We start from the raw sequence: 16,838 nt of genomic DNA on the forward strand, positions 1-16,838 counted from the left end.
GCCAGAATACGTGGTCTCCCCGCCCCACCTTCACCCCTGCCACACCTAGCCCTGTCCCTGGTGATCTTTCTCAGACTGTCTCTGCCACATGGTTACTAGAGCCATGCCAAGCTCGCCCTGACCGCCAACCCCCAGATCTGGCACATGAACGAATCGGCCTCTCCTGGTACCCAGTGTCTCAGCACTCGCCCAATCCCCATCCCACCTCATCTCTGGTATCCTCCCAGGCCTCAGGCCTGGGCCCCACGGTACTCCAGAGTGTGCTAGTCCTCACCTTGGCTAACTGTATGAGCGTATCCAGGACGTGCCTACAGACCACGGGAGCAGCCTGGGGGTGGATATGGACGGTGGAGCCACAGCCGGAGTGCTTGCGGCCTGCTGCCCGCTGGATCTGAAAGATGTTAGTCCGGCAGCCCAGGGCTGCGTCCATGGACACAGAGAGCCACGAGAGCTGGCTGGAGCTCTTGGACTCCATCTTGTGGAGCAGGTCGAGGGGGCGGCTGTCATGGCTGCCCGTGGGGCAGACCTTGGCTGCCTTCTTGCCCTTTTCCTCACTGGCAGTGGCCTTGGGAGTCTCGATGCACAGCTCGCTTTCACTGCTCCGCTGCAAGATGGACAATAGGCTGCGGATAACCCAGTGGCGGGTCTGGCCGTGGTAGCACAGGTTACGCAGGACTCGGTGGAGGCGGCTCGTGTTCAGCTTGGGCTCATCCACAAAGAGGAGGACCAAGAGACACGACAGGGCTTCGTGGTCCAGAAGAAGGCGGCCCCGGAGGCGCAGGAGGCTGTCCACATTACTGCCAGAGGGCCTGCAAGACAGGGCATTGTCAGCTTGCTCCCAGTCTACCTAGCAACTGAAGAAATACAAACTGGGCTGAGAGTTCAAGGTGAGAGAGGAGCTAAACTCCCCCCAAGAAGGCCCGAGGCGAGCTGCCCAAGCTCGGCAGCAGAGGAGCTAGCCTGAAAAGCTTCCCAGGGCCTGCAATATCACTGGCACACAATTCGGGATCTGTTCCCTCAGAAACATCAAGGGGAAGCAGAGTTCCCCCTTCGCCAAGCCAGCAAGCCATGGCTTGCTACCATTCCAAACGCCAGACTCTCTCGACCTCCACAGGCAACACTGAAATCCAAGCGTCCATGGCATACAAAGGCGTGAAATGAATGCAGCTCTGAGGGCTTGCTGGGAATCTAGAGCCCTCAACTTGCGTCCTGCGGCCCGCCCCTTCCCCTTTCGGGGAGCTTTCTTCTACCTCGGGCTCAACCTGGGCTCGAGTTATTCCTTTTAGAAAAAGGAGAGAAACGAAGAAGCCAGCGAGATGAGTTGGGCTACATGTGATCTCTCACGTCCCTCAAAGGCACGACCCCTCATCGGACAACAAAGAAGGGCACTCCCTGGAATGGGTACCTGGGGCTGGTGTGAGGGCTTCCTGGAAAAGTCCCTCTCAGTTTCACTTGTGTGCATGGGTGTGGGACACAGGGAACGGAAAAGGAGCCTCTCTCTGCATCTTAAAAGTGCCCGTGATGATTGACCAGAGAGGCTCCTGCCTCTGCCCAGCAAAAGCAATCTGTTTAGGGAACACCTGCGGGGGGCAATCCCACTCACTATTCCCTCAGGGAGGCAACTGTCCCGTCCATTCCCATCCTTTCCCTATTCTTCTGGTGTCGGTCAAAGGAAGGACATTTGCAGCAAATGCTCAGGTGGGTGTTCAAGCCAACAAGCATACGACTTAGGATTGTGGGGTACAGGGCACAAAGGAGTCCCAATTCCATTTCCCAGCCATGTGCTGGGTGATACAGGGCAACACAAGGCCTGTCTTTAGACGGCAATCAGACGTGTGAAAGGTGAGTCCACGGCCTGAGGGCCCTTTATCACAGCAGATCTAGCCTGGCTTGGAAATCTGATCTATGGAAGCAATGCTCGGGAGCCCTGGTTCTGGGCCTATTGGGCTCAGCTATGTAAGCTTGCTCAGAGCATTGTTCTCGCCTCCTCTTCCATTACTCTTTACAGAGTTTAGCCCGGGCAGCGTCAGACAGCTGAAGGTGAGAAAATCTAGGGAAGTCCTACCCAGGCCAAGACCACAAGAGACTTGTCTGCTAAAAGGTGGAGGTCTGCATGGCCCTGCCCTGGCCGAACTGCAAACCCCTTTCCTATTCCAAGAAGGCCAAGCAGAGCCCCTACAGCAGGGGGCTCAAACTTTTGAAATAGGGGGCCAGTTCACTGTCCCTCAGACTGTGGGAGGGCCAGACTATAGTAAAAACAGAAGTGGGCCTTTAAATCAAGAAACTTGATAGCCCTGGGCGAGGGGAATAAATGTCCTCAGCTGCTGCATCTGGCCCACGGGCCGTAGTTTGAGGACCCCTTCCCTACAGGTTGCTCAGTTGTCCCATGCCCAAAGGAGCGGGAGGGATCAGAGGAGCTTTTCTGTGGGCCACGGGGGTCATGTCCAGAGGCAAGGGGGCATTTGGCAGGGGGGCCTGGGAATGCACATACCTGGTATGGCTACTGCTCCCACTCATCTGGAAAGTGCCACCCCTTTGGACAGCCAGCCGCGTGTACTGGACTGCTCGGTTGCCACTCAGGCGACTTGTGAAGGCTGCCAAGGAAAAGAAGGTGGTGAGAGAAATGGAGATATATGCCAGACCTGGATCTCTCCCCCCACTCCCCAGAGGCCCCTCCTCTGCCCCACCCCCACACGTACCCGGGCTCCTGAGGATGGCTGAGAGGGCCGATGTACTGCTGTGTCCAAAGAGCCTCTCGTGCATCAACTGTCTCTGCCGGGCTTCCTGCTCTCGTCGAAGGGCTTGGGCTTCGGCAGCGATGTCAGGGGGCATCACTGCCAGCACACTGTCCTCCATGTCCTCTAGGACGCTACGGCGTAGGTCCGACGGCAGAGTTTGGATGAAGGTCACCGGGTCCATTGGGGTATCAGAACTGCTGTTCTGGGCCAGCTCTCGCCTCTGCTGCTCAGCCCGCTGCTGGGCAAGGACCTGTCGAACAGAGGGAACAAAAGGCCAAAGAGATCGATGGTCAGTTTAATCCTCCAACTTGGCGAAGGCTGGGTGGGCCCGATGTAGCCGAGGCAAAGGCCCACTGGCTTAGCCAACCGAAAGCACCCCGAGCGCCAGAGAAATCCAAAAGACTTGGCTCCCAGGCTCTGCCATAAACATGCTCCAGTCCCCGGCCGCTCGGAGGGCAAGCAGGCAGTGCCAGGTTTACCCAGCAGCAGGCTGGCCTGAGGGTGTGACCAAGGGCCACCGTATCAATCCAAGTCTGCGGGCTCTTTTTCAGGGGCTCTGTTCCATCCCAAGCAGGAAGAAAGCTTGCAGGGCTGGTGCTATGGGCCCACACGTCAGCTAAATCGACTTAAGTCAATGGGGGTGAAGAAGCATGCAAGAAAACCCCTACAAAACCAATTCAGTAAGGCACACAGCCCCCCCTACATACATACCTCTTCCTGGATGGCAGGGGGCAGGGCTGCAAGAAACTCAGGGCTCACTTCCGTCACATTGGGGTTCCCCACCACGGGGGGAGGAGTTGGAGTGGTGGCAGCAGGAGCGACCCGGGCGGGGGGTCGGATGCCCAGCTGATTCTGTAAGACCTCCCTGCGGATATCATCAGGCAGCGCGGCCAAAAAGGAGGGATCCACACCTTCGGGAAGGTTAATACCTATGGGAAGTAACACGAGCTTGTCCGTGGAGTTCAACTGTGTCTCAATTTCCCAGCGGTGACCAGGAAACCCCCTGAAGGAAAGCAGCCAACGTGGTACAGGGCAACAGAGTCCAAATTCTCCATAGACCAGAAAAGGATAAATGGCGCGGCGGTTGACCGAGACCTGGCCACAGCCTTGGGAGCAGCTCTGCATGCAGGGGTTCCAAGCCCTCCCTGTCCACAGACGGATCCGTGGCCGTCTGGGTCAAAAACAAGCCACCTTAGCCTTGGACAATCTGAACTTGAATTCCCATTCTGGGAAGCAACAGGACCTTGGAGAGCATCCCATGGGGCCAGCCAAAGTGGGAACCTAGGCTACAGCTGCCCTACATGGTGCTTGGCAAAAAGGAGGAGGAATTCACTGCTGACCTCCCTGTTGGAGGTGCTCAGATGCGTGCCATGCTCAGGCCTGCCCTATGGACAGCCCCACACTCTCTCTGCCCCCTCCCCAGCTAGAACATCAACTCCCATTCGTCTCATCTTGTGAGTAAGGATCTTGACCCCACTTAGGAGGGGAGGAAATCGAAACCCAGTGTCCCCAGTCACGGCCAGCTGGCCACTGAATAGCTAGGCTGAGATTTGCGCTTGGTCCTCTCCTATTCTCGCGGCTCACATCTGTATATTTATCCACTTGCCCTTAGTTTCTTTAATGTGTCAGTGGTGACAACGAACGGCACCTGAGCACAAGCACCTCCCTGGACCCAGATTTCCACAATTGGGCTTGTCAAGGGCGGACTGTTATGTGGGAGCAGATGGTCTGCATAGGGTACCCTAACCTCCCTCCAAATACCTGAGAAGGGGAGGTTAGTGGCCACTAAGCTACTGAAGCCCACAGGGCCGGCCTGCCCCACCTCGAGCCTCACCCGCCAGAGGATCTTCTTCTTCACTGCTGGTCGAGGGTAGCGGCTCTTCCAGGAGGCCCCTGGAATCTGCTCCGGAAATGGCCACGGCTGAATCTCTGGTAGAGGAGCTTTCTGAGGACGAGCCCTGGGGAGAGCTAGGAAAACACAAAGGGAGAAAAGGTCACTTGAGTTGAGCATCCAAGAAGGAGCACCCTGTCAATGACTCAAATTCCCACAGCAGTGCGGGATCTCTGACCGTACCTGTCCTCGGCCTGTTGCGGGGACTCTTCCGGGGACTCTCCCGGTTCATCGCCACTACCTTGGGTTTCGGCCCCGGTCTGCGGGGCGTCTCCGGGAGTGGCGGGAGCGGGGTCGGGAGCTTCCGCGCCACTGGTCGTGGTACCATCCCCAACCCCTTCCTCTAGGTTGCAAGAAGCCAGGCTGCTGGTGTCCATGGGGGAGCCCTCCAGTTGACTGCTCACAGCTGTCAGGGCATCAGAATCCTCAGCCCTTTCTGGAGACAGAGAGGCTGTGTGGAAATCAGGAGAGATGATGTCAAGTTCATGCCTGCCCGCCGGCCTTCAGGGGGAGGGGAGAGACAGGAGCAGCAACATGAGAGCAATGGGCAATTGACCACGAACCTCGTGGCCTCCAGCTGCTATGTCCTCCCCCTTCTGACAGAGAGGTGGGCTTTTCCCTGGTCCACAGGTGCCCATCCCCAGACCACTCCTCATTCAAGTCCATCATACAGAGGACCATTCTGTGTCTCCTCGTCACCTCTCGGTGCCCACCTCAAGTCTCAACTTTGCTTTCCTCACCACTAGGAGCCATCAGTCTCGCCAGGGCTCACCGTCTGCCCTCCACAGAGGCCCAGAACCTCAGCAGTGGAAATCTTATATTGTTTGTTTTACACCAGTACACATGCATTCACCCCCTCCCTTCCCTTCCCTCCCTCTCTCCCCCAGCCTGCCAGGATGGGTCTTAGAAGGAGCTCAAGAAGCTTGAATTCATCCGCGGAGGGCACAAAGAGCATCTGGCACTTCCCTCCAGGTAGTTGGCTTTAGTCCAAGGGTCTTGTTTCAGATTTGGCACCTGATTTCTTCTCTTGGTCCCTTTCCTCCTTGAACAAGGGGCTGGGACTACATTGTTGATTACGTCCCCGTGCCCCAGGGATGGGCCCGGCTTTTGCTTGATGCTTACTTATCGTGGGAGCCGGGGAGAACTGTATGGCTTGTTTCCCCACCAGCTTGCCGGAGCCCAAGTGCTTGTGTTCTGTGGGCATTAGTGGCTGGGTGGCAGCCTCTGGGGCTGGAGCCGGAGCTGGGCCAGGGAGCTCTTGGTCAAGGTTGCTCACGGCTGCCAGAGGAGGCTGTTGAGGAGGGTTCCAGAGTAACAAGGGTCTGTTTGGGCCTGAGGCACCTTTGACTAGAGAGGGGGTTGTTGGATAGCTGGTGGGTCCAGCAGTCTGATCTTTCACAAAAAAAGTAGGGAGTCATTGGCTGAGGAGCCCGCAGGCAAGAACACAGCCAGGCAAGAATCTGGTCAGCTCTTAGCAGGAAAGGGGGAGGTGCTGGGGCAACCCCGGGCCAGCCAGCCCAGAAAAACTGTTCCACATGCGGCCAGGATGGGGAAGCTGGGCCTGCTCAGGGGCATGTCCTTAAAGCAGCAGGCGGGAACGGGGAGCCTCCGCAACCCCATGGCTTCAGGGCTCCGAACTCACTTTGGATGCGTTTCTGGCGTGTCCTGGGCTGATAATGGCGGTGATCACATGACGTGCCTGGTTTCGGTTTAGCTATGTTCCCATCAAAGTCAGGAGGGAGATTTTACCACTTTTTCCGGCTAGCAGCTTGCCAGGAAGGGCGGTGGTGCCCATGGGCCTGGGCCTCAAGCCAAGAATGGAACAAGGTGGCTGTGTGTACCACATACACCCAGGAGAGCAGCAAGTTGCACAAAGTAGTTTAGCTAGCAGCTCCCAACGGGAGGGAAAGAATCCAAACAATCCCCACCCCGAGAGAATACAATTCACTACCTTTTGATCTCCTTTGAGACCTGCTTCCTCTTACTAAAGAAAAGGTGGTGCAGGGGTGGGAGATGGACAAGTGGGACAGAGGCAGGCAGCTAGTGCGTGACCAAGTGAGCAAGCCCTACAAGCAACAAAGGCTCGCTTCAAAACCTGCTTCAGGTCCCCAATACTGGCTTTGGCCCTGGGGGCTAGCCAGGGCAACTCTCAGACAAGAGGCCAATCTAAAGCCTTGGGCTCAGACCCTAGATCTAGCTCTTCTCCAGTCCAAGTAGGCAACTAGGTAGCAACAAAATGGGATGGGCAAGCTGGGCCTGGCAGCATGACAAGTTCCAATCTGGCCTTGGGTCCTTAAGAACTGTGACAGGCTAGGCTAGTCACTTCACGTGTCGGCCTCAGTTTCCTCAATTGTAACATGGGAATAATAGCGGCATCAGCTGCCGGAGTTGTTGTGGAGACCAAGTGAGATCCTTTTTATACAGTGACCAGCCCGGCGTCCGGAACGGAGGTCATCGTCCATACTGGTGGCAGCATCCAGCCCTATTGCCTGGGGGAAGGCCTCAGGGGACCAAGTGAGTAAAAGGCAAAGTATGCAAGTGAGCAGCCGGCAAAGGGACCTTCCTCGGGTAGACGAGCCCCCTCTAGACACCATCGGCCACTGGCCGATTAGGTTGGGGCCGGGGGAGGGGAGGGGCGCCCAGAGGAGGACCGGGAGCCTGGAGCGCTTTTTCATCTAGACATGGCTGCCCTGGTCCACAGCACTCCCCTTTGGGAGGATCCCGGCAGCTTCCGTCATGGACTTCTGATGGCAAAAGGCAGGCCAAGTAGCCCGCGCCATACCAGCCTCGAGGCAAGATGTGAGCAGCGCCTCAGCACATGTGGGACACAGGCGGGCTGAGACCTGGTGACAGTGGAGCCCCGTGGGAAAGACAGTAGACTGTATAGTTATCTCCAAGATCGGGTGTGACCCTAAAACTATACAATCTACTACCTCATCCCACAGAGCACAGAGGTTCTTCCTGCAGACGCCGCCCACCTAGAGCCACTCACTCAGAATGGAGAAAAGGGCGTCAAAGATTAGAGAGAGACCATGGAAACCAAGGGAAGGAGGGACCAATTACCTGCGATACTCTGTTTGGCAGAGGAAGAGTCCGTTTTGGGTGTGGCATCCTGTGGAGGGAAGCAAAAGACCAACGTGACATTGCTCTGATCGAGAGGCCCGCTGCCGTCAGGGGATTGCCGGGAGCCCACTGCTACATCACTTTCTGTCTCAGAGGCTGGGGGTGGGCCTGAGGGGCAAAGGGCTGGGGGGGGGGGCCCAGGGGTGAATGATGGCAAGAGGGAGGCAGACTTCAGGATCTTTCAATGTGCTGCCCTAAGCCACCTCTACTGCCCAATCACGGTTGCGAGCCCCAAATGTGGCCAAAAGCTTGGGGATGGCACACACAGCCCTCCATTTTCTCCCGGACAGTCTGGCCGCAGCTCTCCCACCCGCTCGCTGCCCCTTGCCCCCGCCCTCCACACCAGCTTTAAAAGCCTAATGACCTGTGGGTTCTGATCCTTATTCTCCTTCTCTTCTTTGCTTTTGGCTTCTCCTTCCAGCAGCTGCTGGCGGCGCTTATCACGCCGCTCCTCCAGCTCCTCATCCCTAAGGAACTCCAGGCGATTGAGGACAGGCACCTTCACCACTGTGGGCAGGAGACGGCCCGGCCCAACGAGGCCACGGGTCGGGTTAGATCGGAGGCTGCTCAGCCGAGGGGAGAGAAGCCTGTTGCCCCCGGCCCCAACTCACCACACACGCAGTCGTGCATACTCTCGGCATCCAGCACTTTGCACTCCTCTGTCCAGCGGGTCAAGGCCGTGGGGATGCTTGACAGGGTCCCTGTGCCAGGAGGCAAGGGAATGACTGGCATCTGCTCTAGGTCTCACGCCCAGCCCCCACCCAGCTTTCAGACCCAGCAGACTATTCCCTTAAGATGCCCCACAACAGGCACGCGGATGAACGATGGTGAGAGCCGGAACTGAGGTCGAGCCTCACTTCCCGAATGTTACAGGGCAGTGGGAGTTATCTGTCTGAGACCTCCCGTGTTGTGAGCAACAGCAGGACTGGACTTTGGCCCCAGGCCTTTGACTCCAAACCAGGGACTCCCCCCAAAGTAGCTCCCAAAGCTTTCTAAGAAGGAGTGGCCAGAGGAGGGCCAAGGGCGCAAAGCCCCTCCCTCAGAGCCAGAAAGAAAGAACTAGCTCCACCAAGGCTTGCCTGGAAGCAAAGAGAGTTTGCTCTTAATTCCCTCCCACCCGTGGAGTTTCAGTATACCCCTCCTGGGGAGCATCACTGACTGTCCTCTTCTCAGCTGCACAGGGATCCCATGGGTACAGATCAGGAGCTGGGCTAACGTACCTGCCTGGCTGGTCGCCGTGCTCTGGTCATGAAAGAAATCATCCAGCAGCTCGTCGTCAGAGCGGGCAATGATGTGCACATCATCGTTACCCACCAGCAGGCGGGCTCGGCCACGACTCTGGAGGGGCAGGCTGCTGCTCAGCTGAAGGATATCGGCTGCCGCGGATGGACCTAGCAACCTGCTCGGGAAGAGAGGGAGCTAGGTGGCCTGGCTGGCTTCCCCACTGAAGTCCTGGTGTCTTTCCCGTCTCCCCCTCTGCCCCAGCTAGGTCTCAAGCATCTTTCCATCTCCGGGTTCCACCTCTCCCCAAGAATAGATGGCGAGTCTAGGGAGCGCAAGTTGCATCCGGCATTGTGCTCAGACGACTCCCAGCCCGCCCCATCGTTGGCCACCTCTCGCTGGGTTTTCAAAGGGCTTCAGAGAAATCACACAGCATGGCTATTAGCACATGGGCCAGAGGAGCAGTCACCTGTAGCAGCATCCCACTACCTTGCTAACAAGTCTCAGAAAGGAAAGACTCCATTTGCAATCACCTGCAGACAGCTTGTCTTAGACCCTTTTCTTTTAACAAGGACAACAGTCTCATCTCTGTCTGCTGGAGATCTGTGACTTTTATAGGGGTTCCAGACAAGCTTCCTGAACCCCAGTGGTGGCTGCCCTTCCTCAGACAAGTACCACCCTGAACTCAAGTTTTCTGGACGGGGCTCTTGCCAAAGCCTTTCCCAATCTGCAAGCTCCTTTCCACGACTGTGGAATCTTTCCCTGGAGGCCTCGTTCCACTGCCAGGCAACTTTCCGCCATGGCCCGCTGGGGCCCGGCCAATTGAGTCCTAAGAAGGGGACCCACCTTGCCGGCTGTTCACGTGGCCACACGTGTCATCGCCAACATTGCTGAACAAGGGCAGGGCTCGGCTTGGGGGAGGTCCTGGTCTCCAGGATCAGAGAGTCATTTAAACAGCTTACCCATTAAACCCTGGAGACAGTGAGGTGTCATAACGGCCAGAGGGCCAGGCTTTGAGTCGGGAAGACCCTCAGACATATTAACCTGTTTGCCTCAGTTTCCCCAAGTGTAAAATGAGCCAAAGGAAATTGCTAACCACACTGGTATCTCGGCCAAGAAAATCTCAAATGGGATCAGGAAGGGCCAGACACAATTGCAGAGACTGAGCAGTGGCAAATAAGGCCCATCTCCCCACAGCTGAGCTTCTGTCAGCCCTCACGCTACAATGAGGAACTTTTGTCACTGTGCCAAAAAGGGAGAGGGTTGGGGTGGCCATTGTGGGTGGTTTCCAGACTCTGGCCAGAAACAAAATCACACTGTACAGTGTGCAGACCCTTCTCTGGTCTCTCTCTCTTTTGTCCCCACCCTGCTCTGGGTTCCTATTCACCTTTGACACAGGAACCATCTTTTTGCTCCAGACCACCAGGGAGACCTGGATTCATGGGGAGGTGGGGGGTGGGGAGAGAAAATGAGGGTGGACACATTTCCAGGTGACCAATGAGATAGATGCCAGCTCGGGCCCCTTCTTCTCCACACCCAGAAAGGAAGAGCAACTTGCTCAAGGCAGGGGACATCGTGGTCGACTCACCTCTGCAGTATGAGAGGAGGGTTGGGCTGTCTATTCCCAGGGTAGTGCACATGGATCGTGTGCCCAGTGTTGGCCGTCAGCTGCCTCAGTGTCCTCTGGCTGCGGCTCATGCCCTGGGTGATGCGGGCGGTAGAAGAACCACTACCCAGGGTCAGGGCGCTGTGGTCTGCATGTCGTACCATTAATGGGTGGGTGGTAGGGATGTTCCCAGGGGATGGGGGGATATCTGCTGTAAAGAAGACAAACGAGGGATTAGGGGATGCAGGGCCATCCCGACCCCCCGCTGTCTCCCAGGCCCCTGGCCGGCCACACAGTTGGCCTCATCAGGGAACTGATGGCCCTATGGAGCCAAGAAAGAGACGGAACACGCTGCCAGGAGCCAAGGCTGTGTTCACCTGGGACTAGACCAAGGGAACCCAATGGGGACTGCGCCCTTCCTCTTAGCCCGTCTTCTCCAGATCGAGTCTCCTTGGCCCTCTCTGCCTGCATTCAAACATGTCTATGAAACTCTCAATGGGACTCAGACTATCCTCCAGCTGCCAGTCTTTAGTCTCCATTTACCCGCAGAACCTCCACAAGTTCTTGCTTTTTTCTTCTCACTCCTTGCGGGCTATCTGTCTGCCCTCCTCACCCCCCTGAAACTTCTCTCCTTAAAGTCACCAAGAAACTCTGGTTCATTCTCTCCTTTCTCGACTTAAGGGCAGCACCTGACATAGTTGAGCCCTTCTTAGTCTAGATCCTCTGTCACCCTGGGCTTTTCAGCCCACTTAGCTGAATCCTCCTTCGCAGCCTTTAGGGGCTCACATCCCCAAAATGGTCCCTCGTGGTGGTTGCTCCCTAAGACTCTCTCCTTAAGTGTTCGGTCTACACTTGCTGCTGGTGAGCTCATGGGCTTCAGGCCCCATCGGCAACTGTGTCCCAGACGCTACCCAAACTAGATGTTGAGGGGACGTCAACCACTTATCTTCTTTGCCAAAGGCACACCCCATTCTGAGAGCACCCTACTCCTATAGCTTAGAGACTTCCTTCTTCCTCCCCCCTACCTGCCTGGCCCACAAGGCATCCATAGCACCTCTGCCACATGCCAGGCGACGTACCTCCCTTTAAGCGCAGATCTGACCATGTGACACACCTAGTCGTGAAGCTCCAAGCCTGTCACCTTTGCGACCAACTCGGTGTTAGGCTTAGCCCTTTCCCCTGTACTCTTCCCACACAGCTGAGAAGTCTTGCCTGGGCCACTAGGGAACAAGCTCCCCTGAATCCTCAAACTACCCTGTCACGAACCACTAGTGATCTAGTCTCAAGGTGGCCAGGCACTCAGGGCCCCTGTAGGCCTCCTCGAGACAATCTGGTGGTCTCTGTGTAAAGTAGCAAGTCTATAAGAAGGGGCTACTTTGTTCCTGGGCCCCATAAGCCTCAGGGAAATTCAAAGGCCCAGGGGGAATTCAATGGCCCAGGAGGGCAAGTCATTGGACAGCCAGGCGGGCACAGGGCTAGTGAGTCTAAGGGGCTTTCTCTCAGCAAACCCAAACCAAGATGGCTCAGTTGCAAAGGGAAAGAGACTTTTCCCTCAAATTCTGCAATGCCCAATTTCCCAAGGGAGAGCCAGCAGAGAAAGGCTGTCCAGTCTCCACCTTGGTGTTCTTGGAACACGCTGAGGCAGCCAGAGATTGTGGCTTTGGGCGGGCGCATCTGAGAGGGATCCCCCAGGAACGGGAAAGCAAGCCTCCCGTGGGGAAGACTGGTGTGGGTCTTACTGGCACTGGAGAACATGTTGTCAAACTCGATGATGAGGTCATCCTCTCGATCGAAGCGTTCAAAACGGACCAAGGGAGACGCATTCATATCTGGGTAGTCCTCATCCAGCTCCATCTCCGAGCCATCGTCGTCGTCGTCCTCATCCCCCTCTTCTCCTTCCTCGTCATCCTGAGGAGGAGGTGGACTGTGTGAGGAGAGGGGAAGGGGAGGGGGAGGGCTGGGCCGGACGCCCCTGGGCGATCGGCCCAACCGACCAACCTGATCGTCCTCCTCGTCTTCCTCCTCCTCTTCCTCCTCATCCTGACTCTCGTCCTCGTCCTCATTGCTACCGCTGCTGTCCTCCTCTTGCGTGTGCTCCTCCTCGTCTTCGGCATCCAAGAGATTCATTGAATCTACAACAAAGAGTCACACTAGAGCGCTGGGGCACTGAGGGGGCGGCAGGTGGCTGGGAAGGAGGGGAGGGGAGAGAGGCGGAATGAAGGCAAGTCCTGGAGGCCTTCGGCTGGCCTAGGCTTCCTGAAGGCTCCAGAGGCCCCTACCCTGAAAACAAGCTGCACAGGTTAGTAGCGATGAGGAGGCTGGGGAGGGGAGGGAGCTGGGTGGGGAGGGGAGCACATCTCTAGATGCTGGACCCCAGGCTGCCCCCCTCCCCCGCCTTCTCTTGGCTTTCTCCCCATATCTGTCACATCCTTCTGACTGAAAGCTTTTCAGGAATCAATGGGAAGGGGTAAATGGAGCAGGAGAAAACCTTAAGGAAGACTGAGTCATGCCACGCCGGTAAATTGCCGACTACCCCAGGACACACTGGGCCGGCTGCAGATGGATCCACACGTGGCCTGGGAGCCATATGCAGACCAACAGAGACCCCATGACTTCATCCAATTGGGCAGGGTGGAGTGCCAGGCTTGAAAGGGCATGATGGGAGGGTTGATTTGCCTTTGCACTCTCACCTTCTCGGTTGGCCTGCAAGGTGGAAGCCTGGCTGAGGTTGGAAGGAGCTTCATCCATCAGCACATCCTCTTGTGACTCGTCCTCTCCGCTTCTGCCCACTGAAGGTTACAGAGCAGAACCCACCAAGGCCACTGAAATCGGAGGGAAAGGCTTCCCCTTCTACCTCAGGCCGCCCAGGCTACCTCCGGATCCCTGAGCCTGGACACACACTGCTCCCAGAGCTTTTCTTTCTTTGTGGCTCAGAGGGCCAATTCCTAGCCTCCTCAGCCCAGCCTGAAACATAACTCAATGACAACAAAGGAGTGCTAGCCCCTTCCACAACACGATCCTGGCACCATGGGGGAGGGCCACCACCATGGCGAGACTGCTGAGGCCTGGAAGGGCTAAGCCCGAGAGTCAAGCTTTGTCTTTGAACCTACGATTCATGCAAAGCCCCCAGGAAGAGCAACGACTCTGGACGTGGAGAAACACGGCTGCTTTCCTGGTGGCGCCACACAGGCTGGGCCCCAGGCCCCAACATGCGACCGAGACACAATGAGGTAGAGCTGAGCAAGCAGGGGCTGAGAAAGGGAGCAACATTCTCTCGGATGTGGAGGTGGGTGTTGCGTAAAAGAAAAGGGGAGGAGGGGAGAGATGAGAAGGGAGACAGGGAGGAAGGAAAGGGGGCAGAAACCGGAAAGGCAAGACAGAAGTTGGAGGGCAATGTGGGGGTGGGGGGAGAGGAGAGAGAGGTCTGGAGGAAGAGAATGACTGCTTAGTTCTACAGGCCTTACCTAGAATTGCGTTGTTCCCAGAGGCACCATCTCTCTCCAGCAACTCATCAATTAGGTCTTCGAGTTCATTCTCAACCTGAGGAGAAACAAGAGGTGGCGATGCAACCGGCTCTCTCATGACCGACCCCACACCTGAAGCTACAAAAAGGTACTTGGAGAACAGAAAGCGCAGAGCGCCAGATCCTTGAGACTTGCTCCCGGCCAAGGGCCCTGATGCCCACTGGCTCGTGCCCCTCCTTTGGTGCCATGTTGGCACCACGGCTAATACCTACTGCCTTTGGGCCGCACTTCCTTAACGGCTTGATGAGCCTGGAAGGAGGGGACTCGGTCCTGAGGGGAAGGCCAACTAAAACAGTTCCTATAAACAGTTCCACAAGTTTCTAGCTCAAGGTGGGAGAGAACCTCAGCTACTTCATACTACATACTAACAGGATGTTGCCTGTTCCTTCAAACCCATTGTTCTTTTTCATACATAGGAAACCAGAGACTTAGAAGCGTCCCGACTCATCGAGCTTGACAAAGGGACGGAGAACAGTATAGTCGACGCCTCTTCTACTTTGGAGACCTTGGCAACTCATGAGTGGGCCAATCAGGGGCTGTACCTGCATCTCTGGAGTACTGAGCACCTGTGGCTGCCCAGCAATCACTACAGCATCGCTCTCTGCTTCCCCGTCCATGATATCACCATCGGCTACTTCCGTCTGAGTGGCATCGTGGTCCTCCTCCTGTACCTCAGCCTCCCCCGGCTCTCCTGAAACAATCAACATATGTTTTGGGACACGGATGAGAAAGGGGGCCTGGAATGGCCACATCACTCTGTGAAAGCAGAGTCCAGCTGAGGGAAAAGCAGCAGCGGTAGCGGTAACAGAAAACTGTGATCCTGGGGAAGAGCTGAGGCAGCCCTGGGTGGCTCTCTCAGCGGTTGGGCTACAGTCTGGACTAGTGATGACTAAGAAATCCCATCACATTTGGCAGCCCTCTTAAGAAGGCACTACTCTACCCTGTCACCCAGGAAGTCCTTGTGCACACACGTGTGAGCACACCATCTGGCTTCCCAGCCCAATTCGTGTGCTCGCCTACCTGGGTCTTGGGTATTGCTGTTGGCATCCTGAGCTACGCCTTGGGCATCTTGCTCAGCTTTGTTCTTCCCAGAAGCACTCTTGCTGCCAAAGAGGCTGCTGGGTTGGTTCACGATCCGCGACAGTGTCTCCAAAGGCTTCAGGGCAGCATTGACAGTGTTGGCCATGTTGGGACTAACAGACAGGGAGAGAAAAGAAGTGAGCACAGGGGATTCTGGACAGCTCTCAGAGAGGAAGTCATCATCTTTATGCATCAGGCATGCAGTGCTGGAGGCCAAAAATCTCTGGACAAATGAGAACTGAGTTAAGTGACCCTTCCAGGCACGCTACTCCAGCCTGGCCCCCCTTCCATCCCCAAATCCTCAAAATCACTATATTTGAACAGAAATGGCTTTGCTCGGCATCCTATGGAGCTGCTTTCTGTACACAGAATCTGCAATCTCCTCAGCTCTGGGAAAGCAAAAGGCTTAGAACCCAGAAAAGTCAGCAGTGCCAGCTGAGAGGCCAGGATGCACAAGCTCCCTGGCCAGGTCAATCAGAAACCTAGTGGGAATCGTCCAAGATTGCCCAGGTGAAGATTCACGGGCAGCCAACAAGGTTGAAAGACCGCACAGGAGCAAGGCAGAAGACAGGACTCACTGGGGTCAAGGTGGTAGACACCACTCACCCGTCTTGTGTGACAGGGACTTACCTAGAGAGATCCAGGCTGTGGGGCACTCGCGCCAAGTCATTCACAAGTCCTTTCTTCAAGAAGAGTCGAATGATGTTGTTCATGCCATTGTGCTGGGTCTTGGCTGTGGTGCTACTATAGAAGCTGGAGGTGGAGGGGCAGGACTCCATGATGGTGCTTATGATGCACATCACTGCCTGGAGCCTGTGGTGGGGGAGAAAGGGCTTTGTTCTTTAGAGGCAGAACTCCTGCCTCGATATATGACACGACCCAGCCTCTGGTCCTCCTACCTCAAGAACCGGGAGCAGACAGCACTACTGCTGATGTGACGGTGATGGAGTTTTGGTCCTGCTCTAAGCGCTACAGGGCTTCCGACCTCATCATTCCGCAAAAACGACTCCAAAGTTATCGATTCTCTCTTAGCTGGCAAATCCAAGGGCAATTCTCACCTTCCTCAACTTCCCTGTGGCTTTGGACACTGTCAATCATCCTCTTTTCCTCAATACTCCCGTCTCTATATTTGCAGGACAAGCTCGGCCCTGGTTCTCCTTCTTCCTCTCTGAGCACTCTCTCCGTTTCCTCCTCCAGATCACACCGTTTAACCAACAGGTATCCTCTGGGCATCTGTCCTAGGGGATCTCCTCAGCTCCCAAGGATTGAACTCTTTCTATGCTGAGGATTCCCAACTCCAGCTATCTAGCTAACCTCTGGTGACTTCCAACGCCCCATGGACATCTAGTTATGTCCAAAACAGAACTCAATCTCTCCTCGCACCAGGGCTCATGATCTAGTTGTTACCTCGGACTACCCCCACCCCCACCCCCCACCCCCTGCTCCCCAATACAGTCCAAGGCCTAGGCGTGCATCCTGTGCAGGATCTATCCAACATGCTGCCTATCGTTCTGGTGCAGCAGGCCCTCATCTCTCCACACCTGGACTATTCCAATACCCTACCGGTGGCCCTGCCTGCCTCAGATCCCTCCCCCTAGACCCTTCTAGTCCATTCTCAACTTGGCCGCCACGTCATGCCACGTTACTCCAGGATA

The 16,838-nt window shown here is 56.1% G+C and overlaps 1 protein-coding gene across 12 annotated transcripts in view; it reads right to left on the reverse strand.

Moving 5' to 3' along the window:
• The window catches only part of HUWE1 (HECT, UBA and WWE domain containing E3 ubiquitin protein ligase 1), a 98,791-nt gene that overhangs the window by 9,884 nt on the left and 72,069 nt on the right, over window positions 1-16,838 (reverse strand). For 8 of the 12 annotated variants that reach the window (XM_051968783.1, XM_051968792.1, XM_051968791.1 and 5 more), the window contains 18 exons: window positions 15,814-15,996; window positions 15,124-15,296; window positions 14,646-14,794; window positions 14,044-14,119; window positions 13,270-13,368; window positions 12,578-12,711; window positions 12,319-12,487; window positions 10,562-10,790; window positions 8,973-9,151; window positions 8,364-8,453; window positions 8,117-8,259; window positions 7,693-7,741; window positions 4,813-5,080; window positions 4,573-4,706; window positions 3,450-3,667; window positions 2,700-2,988; window positions 2,492-2,594; window positions 275-809 (listed from right to left, as the gene is read on the reverse strand). In XM_051968783.1, coding sequence (XP_051824743.1) covers window positions 275-809; window positions 2,492-2,594; window positions 2,700-2,988; window positions 3,450-3,667; window positions 4,573-4,706; window positions 4,813-5,080; window positions 7,693-7,741; window positions 8,117-8,259; window positions 8,364-8,453; window positions 8,973-9,151; window positions 10,562-10,790; window positions 12,319-12,487; window positions 12,578-12,711; window positions 13,270-13,368; window positions 14,044-14,119; window positions 14,646-14,794; window positions 15,124-15,296; window positions 15,814-15,996 — 3,220 coding nt within the window. The remainder of the gene's footprint in view (window positions 1-274; window positions 810-2,491; window positions 2,595-2,699; window positions 2,989-3,449; window positions 3,668-4,572; window positions 4,707-4,812; window positions 5,081-7,692; window positions 7,742-8,116; window positions 8,260-8,363; window positions 8,454-8,972; window positions 9,152-10,561; window positions 10,791-12,318; window positions 12,488-12,577; window positions 12,712-13,269; window positions 13,369-14,043; window positions 14,120-14,645; window positions 14,795-15,123; window positions 15,297-15,813; window positions 15,997-16,838) is intronic. The other 4 variants (XM_051968795.1, XM_051968790.1, XM_051968789.1 and 1 more) reach the window with 2 other exon arrangements.

This window comes from Antechinus flavipes, chromosome X (genome assembly GCF_016432865.1).
Source record: "Antechinus flavipes isolate AdamAnt ecotype Samford, QLD, Australia chromosome X, AdamAnt_v2, whole genome shotgun sequence".
NCBI classification, from domain to species: Eukaryota; Metazoa; Chordata; class Mammalia; order Dasyuromorphia; family Dasyuridae; genus Antechinus; species Antechinus flavipes.